This window comes from Papio anubis, chromosome 6 (genome assembly GCF_008728515.1).
Source record: "Papio anubis isolate 15944 chromosome 6, Panubis1.0, whole genome shotgun sequence".
Classification (NCBI taxonomy): Eukaryota; Metazoa; Chordata; class Mammalia; order Primates; family Cercopithecidae; genus Papio; species Papio anubis.
Window position 1 is genome coordinate 137,289,671 of NC_044981.1, and position 15,250 is coordinate 137,304,920.

At 43.2% G+C, this 15,250-nt stretch overlaps 1 protein-coding gene across 3 annotated transcripts; it reads right to left on the bottom strand.

Moving 5' to 3' along the window:
- Positions 1-375: 375 nt before the first annotated feature.
- Positions 376-11,939, bottom strand: HEY2 (hes related family bHLH transcription factor with YRPW motif 2). 3 transcript variants are annotated; one of them, XM_031667456.1, is made up of 5 exons: positions 11,640-11,939; positions 9,626-9,704; positions 9,415-9,498; positions 6,954-7,035; positions 376-2,389 (listed from the first exon to the last, which is right to left on the bottom strand). In XM_031667456.1, the coding sequence occupies exons 1-5, from the start codon at positions 11,720-11,722 to the stop codon at positions 1,704-1,706; spliced, it is 1,014 nt and encodes a 337-aa protein (XP_031523316.1). In that variant the 5' UTR covers positions 11,723-11,939; the 3' UTR covers positions 376-1,703. The 3 variants fall into 3 exon arrangements, with proteins under 3 accessions (XP_031523316.1, XP_031523317.1, XP_031523318.1); XM_031667457.1 differs by lacking the exon at positions 11,640-11,939 and adding an exon at positions 10,724-11,368; XM_031667458.1 differs by lacking the exon at positions 11,640-11,939 and adding an exon at positions 10,685-10,769.
- Positions 11,940-15,250: the final 3,311 nt, after the last annotated feature.

The window sequence follows — 15,250 nt, forward strand, 5'->3', positions numbered from 1 at the left end:
AATAAAAGGCAGAGGAAACTGATTATTTCTTGCCTCCAAGTATCTTACCTGCCTATGCTTAGTTTACAAGCTCAGATAAATGTTATTTTCAGGCAAGCTGTGAATTATATCAAATGATTTTGAAAGACATAAAGAAAAGCCATAGCTTGGATTGTTAGTAAATAAAGACCTCTCTTGAAATTCATGTCGACTTTCCACGTAGAAAGTGGAAGGAAACTTTTCTGCAAAGCAACTCATCCACATAAAAAATAGTCAAAAAGGACTTCATTTAATTAGTGATATGTAAAGACTCTTGCATAGAAAAAGGTTACAAAGTAATGCAAAAAGACTAGGTACAGTAATTTTAAAACAAATATTTAAAAGTAAAATTTTGCATAATGTTTAACATTCTCATGTTTATTGCTTTCTCCACACAGTAGAGAAATGAAGTGCATAATACATGTTGTGTCTCTTATCTTTTAAACATAAACTCTCACATGCTTGATTTCAGCATAAGAGATTATTTTGTCATTAAACGAAATCAAAAAAACAAAACCACAACCCCATTACATAGCACTAGTTTAGGCATGGGCAAAAATAACTTATGTACATCCCATTGCATACATTCATCTTGCTTTGGGATCAAATGCAATCACTAACCTGACAAAGAGCTTTAAAAATTGTAGCTTTTCTCTTCCCAGTGCTCCCTCCTTGCTTCATCACCTCCAGAAATGTAACTTCTCCCAAAGGGTGACAAGAATAGATGTTGCATTATTAGGAGAAAATGAAGAGGATAAATATATAAAAATAGTCCAAATGAAACTGAATAAATTAAACCAAACTCCTACAAACTGGAGTTTTCAAGTTGGCATGAATTAAATAGCCTCTGGTGGGCACATGGTAGACAACTGCTCATAGGTGCACTATATAAATGTAAGGTTTATATAAAGAAGCACCATATTTTGAGCCATTCAAAAAAAAAAAAAGTGCCTGGGGGCTTGCAGGCAGAGCAGAAATGCTTGTTAATCTGACAACTGATGAAATAATTGCTTATACCAATGCACTGCTAAATGTCACCTCTTGGCATGTCTGTACAGAGAAGGCAAACTAAGGTAAAACTAGATCTTCCAACTTGAAAATTATTTTCAGCAGTCATTTTGACCAATAAAACCTGTTAGTTTCAGCAGAATACTCTTTCTGGCATGGTATTAAAATGTCTGCAGCCTATTGCAAGATTTCTGTCCTGTTCCTTTCTTAACCTATCCTCCACACTTGTCGTTCCTTGTGCAATGGATATATCCAGAAGAAAACTTCCTAAGCTCAGGCACTTATGAAACATGACTCTCTCACTCTCTCTCTCTGTATTTTCCCATCTAGTCTCCAGATAATTCAGTCAGGGCATTTTTCTTCCCCAATTCAGACATAGTGATGCACTGCTGGATGGTACAGTCCATACATTTTCCAGGAAACTTCTAAATGGTAACAAGTGTGAAGTTTTCAAAAGCTGCGATGTCAGTTACCGAGCTGCCTTAAACCAAACAAAAAAGGGAGAGAGAGAAAAGAGAATACCACATTTCTACTCGTGAGGTTTGTGTCTCAAATAGCTTTATTGTTCCTTTGTGGATCTGTCGGCATCTGTATGGCTACCTTCAGGGTGCAGAGGTTTTAAGCTGACTCTGAAATGGAGGACATTCAGTTACTATTGCAAGAAGTTCAAGAAAAATTTAAAAAGCTCCAACTTCTGTCCCCCACGGTCGGTAAGGTTTACTGTTTGTTCCACTGCTGGTCTGCTGAGGACTGGACGTGGCTGATACTGACAAGGGCGGGCTGATGGCTGTGGCCGCGGCCACTGCTGCTGCTGCGTTTGGGGGGAGCATGGGGAATGCCCCCGCGAAGGACAGAGGGAAGCTGTGTGCAGCCGCGGTGGCTGCTGCGGCTGCAGCGTGGACGGTGGCAGAGAGGGACAAGAGAGAGGTGGAGAGAGGTGGTACGCAGGGGGCTACACTGCCTGTGGATGGCATTCGGAGGGCTGAATCCGCGTGGGCAAACGTGGCCGTGAGGAGAGCAGAGCCGTGGGCAGGAGGCACTTCTGAAGTTGTGGAGAGGCGACAAGGGGTTGACTCTGAGGCATGGAGGCCGTTGGGCTGGAGCAGGGCTGCGGGCAGGTGGTGGAAGGCGGCGGCCCAGTGATGCGGGTGGAGCGGATGATGGTGGTGGGCCATGGAGGATGTCATGGCCGCCGCCTCCCGCTGGGTGGCGCAAGTGCTGAGATGAGACACGAGCCGCACCCGCAGCGGATCCGAGGAGTCCAGGCCTTCCACCGAGCTCAGGTACCGCGCCACTTCCGTTAGGCACTCTCGGAATCCGATGCTCATGAAGTCCATGGCAAGAGCGTGTGCGTCAAAGTAGCCTAAAAGTGGGTTTGAGCAAAGTAGGGGACAGGAGAGAAACAGGGGGTGGGTAGGGGTGAGAAAATGGTATAGTTAAGAATAACCACCCACTGATGTTCCACTCTGTCCTTCAGAAGACTGAAGTGGAACGATAATCCTTTCTGAAAATATTGCCAGCTATTTATGGTTTTAATTTTGTGCAGAAGTCAAGAAGGTATACTTTGCCACTCACATGTGTCACAACTCTAGCAATGCAATATGCTGCAGTTGTTCTTGCAGCTAAATATCACAGTGGGGAAAAAAATTAAGAACATCTGCGTTTCAAACACTTCCAGAGAAAGAAATGGGGTCTCCCCTTTTGTATTGTGGGATAGTGAAATTCCCCAGGAAACTTTTTCATGGAAATACAGAGTTCCAGTCTCTCTGTCTCTGTCACATGAGTTGGAGATTAAAGGGCTTATCTGAAACATCTTTACTCTCTTGGCATTTTAACAGAGACGCCAAGTGCATCTTAGCAGCTTGAGGACTTTAGAAATGTGCTAGAATCGCAATAAATTCATAACTGCTTCTTGACTCACAATGTTTTTTATCAACAAAGTGAAAACATCTTGTCATAACTTTGTATAAAAAATTTAATGAAAACAAAATGAGTTTTTAAAAAATATTTGGTTTCTTACTTGAAGAGCTTATTTTTCTGTCCGTAATATAAGGCTAAGTTCCTGATATGAAAATACTGTATGTTAACTCCTAGTTTTTCTGAAGTTCAAATATATGTCCTTACATTTTTTTGGCATACACCCCAGAAAAAAATGTATATTAATTTTGTCAGTGTATATGCATGCACTCCTATACCTATGGTTACTACCATAAAAATGGTTAGATCTTGGTCACATTTATCTGAGTGTCTGTCTGAAGACAATACATTAGAATAGAAAACAATAATGTCCAGTTATCAGAGTGCCCATGTAGAGCACAATAATAATCAGACATTTGGGGGAAATGTTGCCTTCTTTGAATGAGTGACACCTGGTATATACAAACAGATTATTTTTCATTTACAACTTTTTAAAAAGCAATTTCTAAATCAAAAGTTTAGTCTATTCATTTTGGGGATGTGTATATACATGAATAAGAAATATCACATTCGAACAAGGTTATTTATTAATTTATTTATGTTTGAGACAAGGTCTCATTCTGTCACCCAGGCTGGAGTGTGGTGGCCCGATCACAGCTCACTGCAGGCTCCATCTCCCGGGGTTAAGTGATCTTCCTGCCTCAGCCTCCTGAGTAGCTGGGACTACAGGCATGTGCCACCACACCTGGCTAATCTGTTTGATTTTTAGTACAGACAAGATCTCGCTATGTTGCCCTGACTGGTCTAGAACTCCTGATCTCAAGCAATCCTCCTGCCTTAGCTTCCCAAAGTGCTGGGATTACAGGTATGAGCCACCACACCCAGCAGTTATTTTTATCTAGAACATTTACTACATTTTCTGTTTATGTTTTTGCTGATCAAAGCATTACCTGTTTATTCATCACCTATTAAAAATTTGACTATCTTAATCTGTAATCAAAGAACTTCAGAAGTAGTAGTCACATATATCCAAAGTCCTAAAGCTAAAATTCCAACGATTTGGAAGTCCCCAAAAGATATTTGTGGCAAATATATACACTACTAAAACAGAAACAACAATAGTACACAGCTGAAACCAAGAGAATACCATGAAATATGGAAGATCAGCAGCAAAAACAGTTATCATCCCAGGACTCTGACATAGTTAACAAATAGAGCCTCCTGGATTAGGATGAAAAGCTATTCCTGAAGAAGAGGTATTCATGGAAAGATTTCACATTTTGGTCCTCAGGGTTCTGTAGGGCTTTGTAGACTTCTGACTCTCATGAGAGAAGGACAGGGGTAATGAATAGAATAGACAGAGTCCAGAAATCCAGAAGGATTTTGAAACTTAGATTATTCTATTAAATCCTCTCTAGATACTATTGTCATACCAAGATAGACTATAAAGAATGAACTGACAGAATTGGAGCCCCAAGAGCTTCTAAGAATTTTCATTACTGGTCATGAAGTAATTGAAATTTGTGGTTTGCCTGCTATGTTGTCATATATGGTTGAGCTCTCTGTTGTATCTTAAGGAATATAAATTATGCAATTCCTATCCTATTGTGACTTCAGAGGGAATTGAGGATAAGTAGCTCCCTTTTGTGCATGGATGTTGGGCCAACAATGACATACATGTCCATACCACTCCCTCTATGCCAGCACTATTCTATCGGCCTTAAGTAAATTAACTTGTGACAGCCTTATGAGTTATATAGTATGGAGACTGCAACTGTCCTCTTTTTACAGATGATAAAACTGGACCAGCTCCCAGGGGACAGTAATTTACCCAAAGTCACAGAGCTAATCAATAACAGAACCAGTATTTGAAATCAGGCAATCCAGCTACAGATGCGATGCTCTTCACCACTGCACTATGAGGCAATTGGTAGTCTTTTACAATGTTAACCCAAACTGCCAGCTCCCTTCTTTTTTTTCACTTTTTATTTTTGCTGCGATGGAGTTTCACTCTTGTTGCCTAGGCTGGAGTGCAATGGCGCGATCTTGGCTCACCACAACCTCTGCCTCCCGGGTTCAAGCGATTCTCCTGCCTTAGCCTACTGAGTAGCTGGGATTACAGGCATGCGCCACCATGCCCAGCTAATTTTGTATTTTTAGTAGAAACGGGATTTTTCCATGTTGGTCAGGCTGGTCTCAAAACTCTGGACCTCAGGTGATCCGCCCACCTCGGCCTCCCAAAGTGCTGGGATTATAGGCATGAGCCACCACTCCCGGCTGCCAGCTCCCTTCTTGAAGGCCATTCTCCAGTGCAATGACCGCTTCAATGATCTGACAGGAGACGTGGATGGAGCCTACTTGGAAATATCTGTTCACAAACTATTCTGGGACAAATTTTAGGACTGTTCAGGTGGCCAAGAATAGCAACCAAGATGGAACTTAGTTTTTATAATAAAGCCTAAGAACAATATTACTCTTTAGAAGTACGGCTCATGCCAAATATTTGAAACCCTGATAAGAAAACTTAGACTTGTGGCTAACAATGCTAAGGGAAGTAAAGCAATCAAACAAATTTTCTTGTAGCATGACTAATTCAATCAGCATCCTAATATCCTGAGGTAGAGTTGTAGAGACAGCATCATAGGGCTGCAGGGGCCTTTGGTGCTCATGCCGCTAGTGTAGCCTTCAAAGTGCAGCCCAGACTTTTTTCTTAGGTCAGAGGCACAGCAGTGGCCAAGCTACATGGATCATTGGCTTCTGTGATTTAATCCAGTTATCTTTTCTGTTATGTAAGAATGTTTACATTTCATGCCATCATTCAGGATGGTTCCTTGAGAAGGTACAATCTGGGATAAATCAACCCATTGGGGCTTCTCTGTACAATGGTTACCCTCCCTCCTACTAGACACAGGAAAAAGATGGTTAAGATCAGGGCTGATGTTCTAGAGATCCTCAATGGTATGGCCATATAGGAATTAAATACTGGTAACAGTTGCTTCCCTCCAATGCCCTGCCTCTGCCCTGATCTAGGACCCATATACTGTGTAGTAAAAGGTTAATGCTGAGCACGGGGAGGCCTCCAGGATTTAGTTGGAGCCCTTAAATCCTTCTGATACCTTCTCCTTATTCAGTTGTTAAATATACTGAATAACACCCTTGGCTAAGGTGAATATCCAAGGATTCTTTGAAGGATGAAAAAGATTCAGAGGGGCAAAATCAAGTCCGAGTTGTGATATGTAAGTGGAATAACGAAATCTGAGTGAACTAGGATCTTAAGGCTATTTTTAGCATGAGATGAGAGATCCTCTCTCACCACCTTGACAATTCCTCCCTAAATCACTATCCAGTACAGAGGACACCTCTCTAGGGCCCTGGACCTGGAGTGCCTGCCCCTGTTTGCTTTCCCCAAGAATGACTCTGCTCCATTAGTGGCTTCTAGTGTAGAGACTTCCTACCTGCACTTCAACTGTTCTGTTTGGTCTAAATTCAAGACCAGTCAAAATTTGAAAACAATAATGAAAATAACTCTAGAGTCACTTCCTTTGGAATAGCTGAATTATTTTCAGTCTTAGTCTTCATTTAATGAAGAAGGAGGAGGAGAAGGAGTAGGAAGAAAGAAGGAGAAGGAGGAGAAAAGGATTGCCTCTAACCTCCTGTTTATGTTTGGATGTTTGTGTGTTTGTTTTTTGTTCTTTCTGTACAGATTCCAGCATGCACTTCTTAAGTTCTAAACAAATCTCTGACCAGGCTGCTGTGAATGAAGCTTTACTCCCACAGTATTATGAAAGCAAACACAAGCCCAGGGTCAAGTGCTTCTTTTGTTCCAGAAGTTCTTTCCCACGAGTTCAATCCTGCCATTAGCATTGATTTCCACGGCTTTAATCTGGGGCCACCTATCTCAGCTTGTTAAAGAACTGTTCAGCTATGACTTCCTTACAATATTAGTGGGAATAATATGAAAAGAGAAAGGTAAAAAAGGCAAAAAAAAAAAAATGAAGTCATCTACTTACCTTTACCCCCTGTTGCCTGAAGCATCTTCAAATGATCCACTGTCATTTGCAATATTTCAGCTTTTTCTAACTTTGCAGATCCCTTCATAAATAAATAATAAATTATCGTATGTCCTACAGAAACTAATTTGAAACATTATACACTGAATTTAGCAGTATGGCTTCAATTTCCCTCTCACTAGACAATTCCAACTTTTATTTTTTCACAGAAAACTTCAAATTCTTTTCAAACTTTACATGAAAGCACTAATTAATGTCATACCTAATGACAACTATTTGCCATTTTAACTTTTAAAGACTAAAAGAAACCAGAATAAATGACTTTTTTTAAATCATAAGAATAATTATTCTCCTAAGATCACCACAGCAAAACGATTTCAATTGTAAAAATCTCAAACTTTACATTCAATCTGTATCTTGGTTAATAGTATGTTTTATTATGGGGCATCAACAGTCTTCTATATAGGCAAAGTCTAGAGGAGTTGCATAACAACTGCAGAAGATAAGGAGATAGAATTTTAGCAACTGATTGTTAAATTTTTTTAAAATAGAAAATTCCAGTAAGTCCTTTCACAGGTCTACTAAATCCTGAAATAAGGTATTCACACTAGAACAATATAATTGGATCTGCATTTCAAGCAGATCCAAAAATTTTAAAAGGGAAGACTTTTACGGTTTTTTTCCTCCAATAATTACCAGCAGGTGTCACTGTGAATTTCTAAGCTCACAAACAAGAAGCAATAATTTACTACTTACCTAGGAAGCATCATAAATGCTTGAGGATTTGTGAACCTTTTAAAATAGTTCTTAATAAAATTGTCTTGCAAATATACTTCTATGTCCCTGCTTTCAAAATAAGGAAACCTCTAGTAACTAACTGAAATACAAATGTGTCATTTCAAACTGCCTCAGGGACTGTGGGTGGCTCCTCATTTCCTGGAAGAGCTAAATAATTACCAAAATGTTCTCTTTTTTTCTTGTTTAAGGACACTAAGGTTTATTTCAGGTCTCTATACTTTACTTGTTTTGTAAAAATTATCAGCACCACATACGGTGAGAGTGCCAGAGTTACTTAACTGCTCTAAAGAACACTTTTCTAATCATATTGTGACAGGGCCAACTCACTAGGGTTGGTAGCCAAGCTCTGCAAATGGGAAAGCTTGTGTTTATGGTAACTAACTGCCAAACAACTGACGTTTGCTTTTAAGGTTTAAGTCAACATTTAAGAAAAAAAAAATCTAACAAACCAAGAAAAAAAATCAAACAGACTTCGCCTCATCACTGCAGACATTTCAGTACTCCCAAATTTTAAAAACATCACTGATTACTGGCATTTTCACTTGAAGCCTATTGGCACTGAAAATGCTACTAATCAAAACTACAATTTCCACATTATTTTTAGTTTATCAAACACAGTCTCTGCATATAGATTGGGTGTCTTGTCTTAAAAATGTATAATCAGTAGCATATTATGTTTTGTATTTGGTCAGTGTTTAATTTTTCCATGAAAATGGTACAAGGAGATTCAGTAAAGTCACTAATAATTGAAACTCCACTTTCTGGATAATTTCCAAGGACTTTGTAGGGCTTGTTTTATAATGTTTGCAGATTCATGAAGTAAACAAACAAAATGGAATAAACAAACAACTGCCGTCTTATTGGAATTAAATGAGAAGTATTTTCAACAAGGACATGCTGCCATATCCTTTGAAAGATGCTCTTAGAAATCTGTGTCATTAGCCATTGCGGCAGGGAGAGAGCCACGACTTTTCTAAAACCACAGAAGATTTAAACATTTGGCTTTCTGCTTTTCTAAGTGTGCAAAATCTTTTTCTTTCTTTCTTTTTTGGTAAAGGAATAGGTGAACTATGAAAAGGGGCACTTATGATTAATTTCATTTTTACCCAACTTCTACAAAGATGCCCCAAATCAAATGGCATTCTACCAAGCCAGGGATTAAAAATGAAAGCAAATGGCTTGGTAAATAAATTTTATTAGTATTGTTATTTAGGAAATAGAGCTAGAGATGGTACTTCTTGGGCTCTGATTGTTTTCTAATTAAAAAGATTACATTTTAAAAACATTTTGAGAAAAAAATGGTTTCTTTCTTTCTTTTTTTTTTTTTTTTGAAGGATACTGTATACAACACAGTTTTAAATAAAACCACTACTGGTATTCATAGAAAGAACAGAGAAAGCATGAACACTGTTACCCTTAAGGGGAAAATAAGCTAAAGAATGGAAATGTTTTTCAACTTCATGATGGATTATGTTTTTAATAGTTTTGCCACAACAAAGCATTTTATTGAAATAGCTGCTCTGTGCCAGATCAGGGCACATACACCATTATTTTAATGAGCTTTAACAAGAACCCACATTCCCAGATGAGCGAATCAGATTGTTTGAGCTTTTTTGGGGGGGGTGGGTGGGATGGGGGGGAGTCTGGGGAGGGGATAGCTTACTTGTTTTTCAAAAGCAGTTGGCACAAGTCTTCTCAACTCAGATAAACTGTTATTTATCCGATCCCGACGCCTTTTCTCTATAATCTATCCAAAAGAAGCAAACAACCAAAGTTTATGTATTCACAAATGATAAAATTACTCAAATGGAAAAATATAACTGTTACACATTAGTATGAGCTACATGAAATAAAAAGGGGAAAAAATCACATACCCCTCTCCTTTTCTTTCTTGCCATAATCTGAGATGTTGTTGTTGGAGAATTCAATCTAATCACAGAGCTAGTATTTTGCCTATGAAATAAGAAGAGTATGTCAGGTGCTGCATTAACATAACAATAGTTTCTTCTGGGTACTTGTGGCACCCATTAAATATTCAGAGTGATTCCACAGTTCAAGTCTGTGTTATTTTATTCTTAGTTCTTGTTTCACTCTTAACAGACTTTGCTTTCAGCCCGGCTGTCTCTTTTCAGGTAAAAATTACGCCTTAATTTTTTTTTAAATGAGTAATCCAGATGCTAACCCATTGGCCAAAATGTCCCAGAATTTTTACTTGAAAGTCTCCCAGTGAAATAATTATGGGCAGTTAGGGTGAGAAGTTAGGTATTAGCATTTTCTAGTTCCACTCATATATTTTAAAGTCAACTAATCTCAAATAGCTTCCCTTCTCCCTCCTGTCACGCACACTGAACAAAGTAATGCCACTTTTTCAAATCAGGGTTATGTTAAGCACCACTATTAAACAGATGTGCAGTCATCATACGTCAAACTCTTGTCTCTAGGTGTAAACTTTAAAATAAATAGAAGTTGTTTACTATTTCAAAATTTCAGTTAGTCATATATTGCAACAGGAAAAAACTGACAAACTTGATGTTTTGCATACTAATCTTCCAAAAATATTCCCTAAATATGCCACTGATAGGAAAATTAAAACTCATTTTATTAGAATGGTTTATTTTGAAAATGAAACTGTAGGTGTGTCTCAGCCTTTAGTCTAAGCTTAAATCTCTAGAAGCTGCAATTCACCTTGGATTTACTAATGAAAATACACTTTTATATTTAAAGTTCTATCAAAGTATTATTTGGTCACATAATTTTTACAACCCTTTCTAGTTTGTATCTGTTTCTCTTCATAATTCATGGATACTATGCTTCTTTGTGTTCTCAAATTGCCCAGGTTCCTGTTATTTGTTCTCTTTCATTTTAGAAATGCTGCACACACCAGGTTGCTATTACCCCCACCTTCTCACTTCTGGATCTTATTTCTGAATTACCTGTCCCCCTCATTTTCACCCCTTCTTTATGGGTTTCACCTTTCACGTGATAGCTTCTGTTTTTCAGACCTCATTTTTAAAGACGGCACAACACTTTAATGATTAGATACTTAAACCGTTGGTTTCGTGTAAATATCTTTGCTCTTGCAGATTTCAGGCTTTGCTTTGTATGTATTAGAATAACAATATGAAAGAAAACCAGTTTTCCAAAGGTAGGAAGAATTTCCCTCTTTGAGTGACAGCTGCAGATAAATAATTAAGGTGCTTCTGGTGATGCCAATTAGAAGCAATTATCATTTGACCCGCCTTGGCTCTAAAATGCCTCGGTAATCTCCCTCTGTCACAGGAAAGTGGAGGTCTGGCTTCTGTGATTACGACGCCGATCTCTTCCAGACTTGAGAACAAGCAGTCAAAGAAATGATGCCCTTTCCGATCCTTACATCTGTCACTTTTGCGTTAGCCAAGTCACACACGGTCAACCTGCAAAGTTCAACCTACTTAGCCTTGACATCGCAGGTTGCTTTAATTCCTCCAAAAATCAAGCTGTGATTTTGGTATCTCAAAAAATAAAAAATCAAATTGTTTCTATTTTCTCCTGATCTATTTTGAAAGTGTCCCCAAATACGGTTTCAGTGGCTGGGGCATCGCCTGTCGCCCGGACGTTGCCGTTCGCGCGCCCAACTGTGACAGCCAGGACCCTCCCTTGCCAACTCCTGCGCTCTGCCTTTCAGTGGCGTCTCCCATCCTGGCCACTCTACCCCTACGGGGAAAACCCACATCCCTTGCCCCATCCCAACTCACGCTCTGAGATAGCCCACCAAACTTTCTCAGGCAAAACTTTCCCTCTCCACCCAGATGCTGCGGAGGGAGCCTCGGGATTTCCAGGGAGCCACGCGTGCACAAAGCTACCCCAAGCTCCCGAGCTGCGGGCCGCTCCCGCCGAGCCCGCGCTCACCCCGAGTAATTGTTCTCGCTCCCCACGTCGATGGTCTCGTCCATGTCGCTCTCGGAGGTAGTCTCCTCGCAGGGGCGCTTCATCTCGCCGAAAGACCGCGCGGGGCACAGTCCGGCCGGAAGCTCGGACGCCGACCTGGGCGCAGCACCCTAGCGCCCGCCTCCTCCCTCCCCGGGCCTGGGCAGGCGCGGCTCCGGCGGCGGCGCGGTCGGCTCCTAGCGGCTCTTTCCCACGCCGCAACTCTGCTCGGCCGCAAGAGCCGGCGCCGGCCACGCCCCCCCGCGCGGGTGGGGCCACCTCACCCGCCCCCGCGCGCCGGCCCTGGCCGCCCGCCTGGCACCGCCCCCTCGCTGGTCGGCGTGGCCCGCGATTGGCTGGACCAGGGGGCGGGGCCGCGCTCACCAATGCCTGCCGCCGGGCTCCGGCCGAGGCGTGGGAACGCGGCCGCGGACCTGGGACCCCGGCGCAGCGAGCCGGCCGGGAGCTGCCGGGGCGAGCGTGAGCGCGGTCTTGCTAACCCCAGCTGAGGGAGCGCGCGGGCACGGCGGGGGCGGGCCCTGGACCTTGGGTTTCTGTTCTCCGCGCCCCGCGGTCTCGCGGGCGAAGTTTCAGTCCTGAGTGTAAAGAATAACCCCGAGCGCCTGGCAGAGTGCGAGCAGGCGCGTGTGACGTAGGGAGGCGCCGCGGCTCCTCCGGCCGCCCCACTCGATGGTCCCCTGTCTGGACCAAAACTGCTGACTGGCTGACCCGAGCAGTCACATTTGCCCTCTGGGCTTTTGAAACCCTTAAATCAAAATTGCTTTTGAATCTGACAACTCCCGAGACTACTTCCGCGGCCTCGGGGCTGTTTCATATAAGGACGCGAGTTTTCCCGATCAGGTCGGTCGGCCAAGATACGATTTCCAATTTGCGATCCATCAGTTACTTCCATTGGGTCTTCGGCCCCCAGGGACTGTGGCTCGTAGACCCCCGCGGAGAAGCCCGTGGACTGGGGCTGTGTCAGCTCTGATGGTAGGAAAGACTAGATCAATGACGCGGGCATTTCAGAACATAATTGTAGATTTTCAAGTTCGAGTTTGTCGAGCTTGGATTATCCAGATAATTGCCTCCAGTCTCCCTCCAGTCCCCCTGGTGTGTGCACTCGCAGCCGCAGAGTTAGAGTCCGGGACGTGAAGATTGGCGCTTGGAAATTAAATTTGGTTTCTAAAGTATGAATTCGTGTCCAACAGTTCGTGCCTTGGACAACGTGGCTTGTGTAAAACTCAAGCTGTGTGTTCAAAACATGTTTTCTAGCCGCTGGTTCTCTCCAAGTTATGTAGGACTTTTGAACTGGCCACCCCGCTGTGCGTCTGCGAGGGCAGGGACTGAGCGAGACCCAGCTGGGGGCGCCGGGGTCCGCTTGCCAGCTCCGGCGCGGCGGTGCCGGTAGATGGGCGGCGGCTGGGTTGGGGTCCAGCCGGAAACCACACGTTGGCAGGGCCGCTTGGTCCGTAGTGGAGAGCCTCTGAGAAAGGTCCGTCTATCGATCCCCACAGCCCTCAGTCACGGACGCATTCATAGCTTCCTGGGGATCGGCCCAGAGCGTCCCTTTGACACTCCGTTTTCTGTCCACACAAGCCCGGCGTGGGGCAGGGAGAAGAGGAAAGGACGCGAATGGAAAAGATGGGACCCTGGCGGGGTTTGTTTGGCCTGGGGGAGAGCAGGAAGGAGCCCGGTCGGCGCGGAGGACCTGCGGCCAGCGTGCTTAGCCCTTATTAGAACAGAAACCCCTTTTCCCCACACTCTCATCTCTTTTGCGCGGTCCCCGCCGCCTTGCGTTCAATAACCGTGTGAATAGAAACCCGAATCGTTCCATCCTGGCTTCTGAAACTTCAGGCAAAGCACACACTCGGCGGGGCCAGGTGGGACTGGATGGCGTCCGCGCCCGACGGCGGGGCTGCGGGGGTCGGTGAACCCCAGCTCCCCTGTCGGCCTCAGGGCGGGTGCTGGGTCGGCGCGGGGTTCGGGGCCTCCGGTCGGCTGCACGAGGGCGGGCCAGCACCCAGACCCCGTCCCCACTCCAGCCCCGCAATCCAGCGGGTGACGAGCCTGACGCGTGCCGGTTGCCTGCCACCTCCCGGCCCGAGCGCCCGGGGCCAGTACCTCCTGGCCTCAGATGAACGCGCCGCGGCCCGCCAGGCGCGAGCTCCACCGTCACAACTTTCCGTGAGAGCTGCACTTTTTTCTGAATTCAAATGCCCACAGGTGCAATTAATGTTTGCCACACGAGCAATTAGCTGGCGCGTCCAAACGCCCGAGGCAAAACCTGAGATAATCACTGAAAAAAAAAAAACAACTAACAGTTCTTTGCCACTATACTAGTGTATTTAATTATAACGATTGCGAAAAATTGCAAAGAGGGAAACGATTTGCTGGCAATTAAGTAGCAACTGGTTTAATTTTTTTTCCATATTTATCTTTGAAGACTTATCTGCTGTACTACATGTAAAGAAGAATATAGCAGGGACGTTCGAAAGCACACAAGGAATTTTAAATCTGTTAAAAATATTTTTTAAGCAAAGAAGGTCGTATTTTAAAAGCAGTTAAAACAGCGCCTGGTATATAGTAAGCGCCATAGAAGTCTGTTAAATAAGGAAGAATGCATAGGGCAAGAGAGCTCAGGATTTTGAACGCTATTAAAAGAATATGCTTATTTATCTGCAAAACACAATAGCAATTAGGCAGCAAGAGATTTCTCCATTAGGTCATTTATCCCCTCTCAACTACTTATTCCATTTGCCTGTCCCCTGGTTGAGCGCCTTGTTCTGCTGTAACCGAAAGTGCGTTTCGGGTCAGAGAGACAGGAACAGACGCAGGAAAGAAACCCTTTAAAGCGCCCCCGCCGACTTAAATACGGTAGTGGATTGGAGGTGGGGAGTGGGGTAGAGAGGTGTAGGGGAGGCGTATGTGGAGAGAAAGAAAAGAGAAAGAATGAGGGAACGGCGGGATTTCAAGCCTCCCAGCCCTTCTGCGACAACCTTTTCAGCGAAAGTGAAGGCTTAGGAAGAAAAGATGTCCGCGCGCAGAGCAAACCGCAGTTCTTTCCTTTCTTTCTTTTTGAAGGATTTGTACCATGAGTTAATTACATCAAAAGATGCGAGGGACTTTATTAGAAAGGAGATGCCATTAGGAAAGAAAGGCCAGGACGGCAGATCTAAGGGGAATGGAGAAGGGAAGGCTAAGACACCTTTCCGAAATTGGTGGTCTAGCCTGTGTTTTGTGCTAAATGTTATTTAACTTAATGGCGTGGGAGTGAGATGCTGAATGCAGAGATCTGGAAATGCCAGATTCAGTGGTCCTGTTCCTCCTCCCCGACTCTTTTCACACCCATTTAATAAAAAGTTACAGTTTTTACACCCGTATTGATAAATTTGGCGATGTTGGCCGAGTATTATCTTGCCCCACAAATTTTGAGTTTCGTTGCGCAAACCGATGAAGTGATTGCTTTGCTATAATTGTAAAACTTTTTTGGAACGAAACGGGATTTTTTTTTTTATTCCTCTTGTTCTGCTTTTTGCTTCATTAGAGCCCTCTGGTTTTCCAAGACCGACTGTCACACTTTGTTATTTGTT

Excerpts from the sequence above, each read along its gene's own strand:
- HEY2 (XM_031667456.1), bottom strand. The coding sequence starts at position 11,722 with ATGAAGCGCCCCTGCGAGGAGACTACCTCCGAGAGCGACATGGACGAG. Across the intron at positions 9,705-11,639 it reads AGCGAGAACAATTACTCGGG|GCAAAATACTAGCTCTGTGA; the intron begins GTGAGCGCGGGC and ends CTTATTTCATAG. Across the intron at positions 9,499-9,625 it reads CAAGAAAGAAAAGGAGAGGG|ATTATAGAGAAAAGGCGTCG; the intron begins GTATGTGATTTT and ends TCTTTTGGATAG.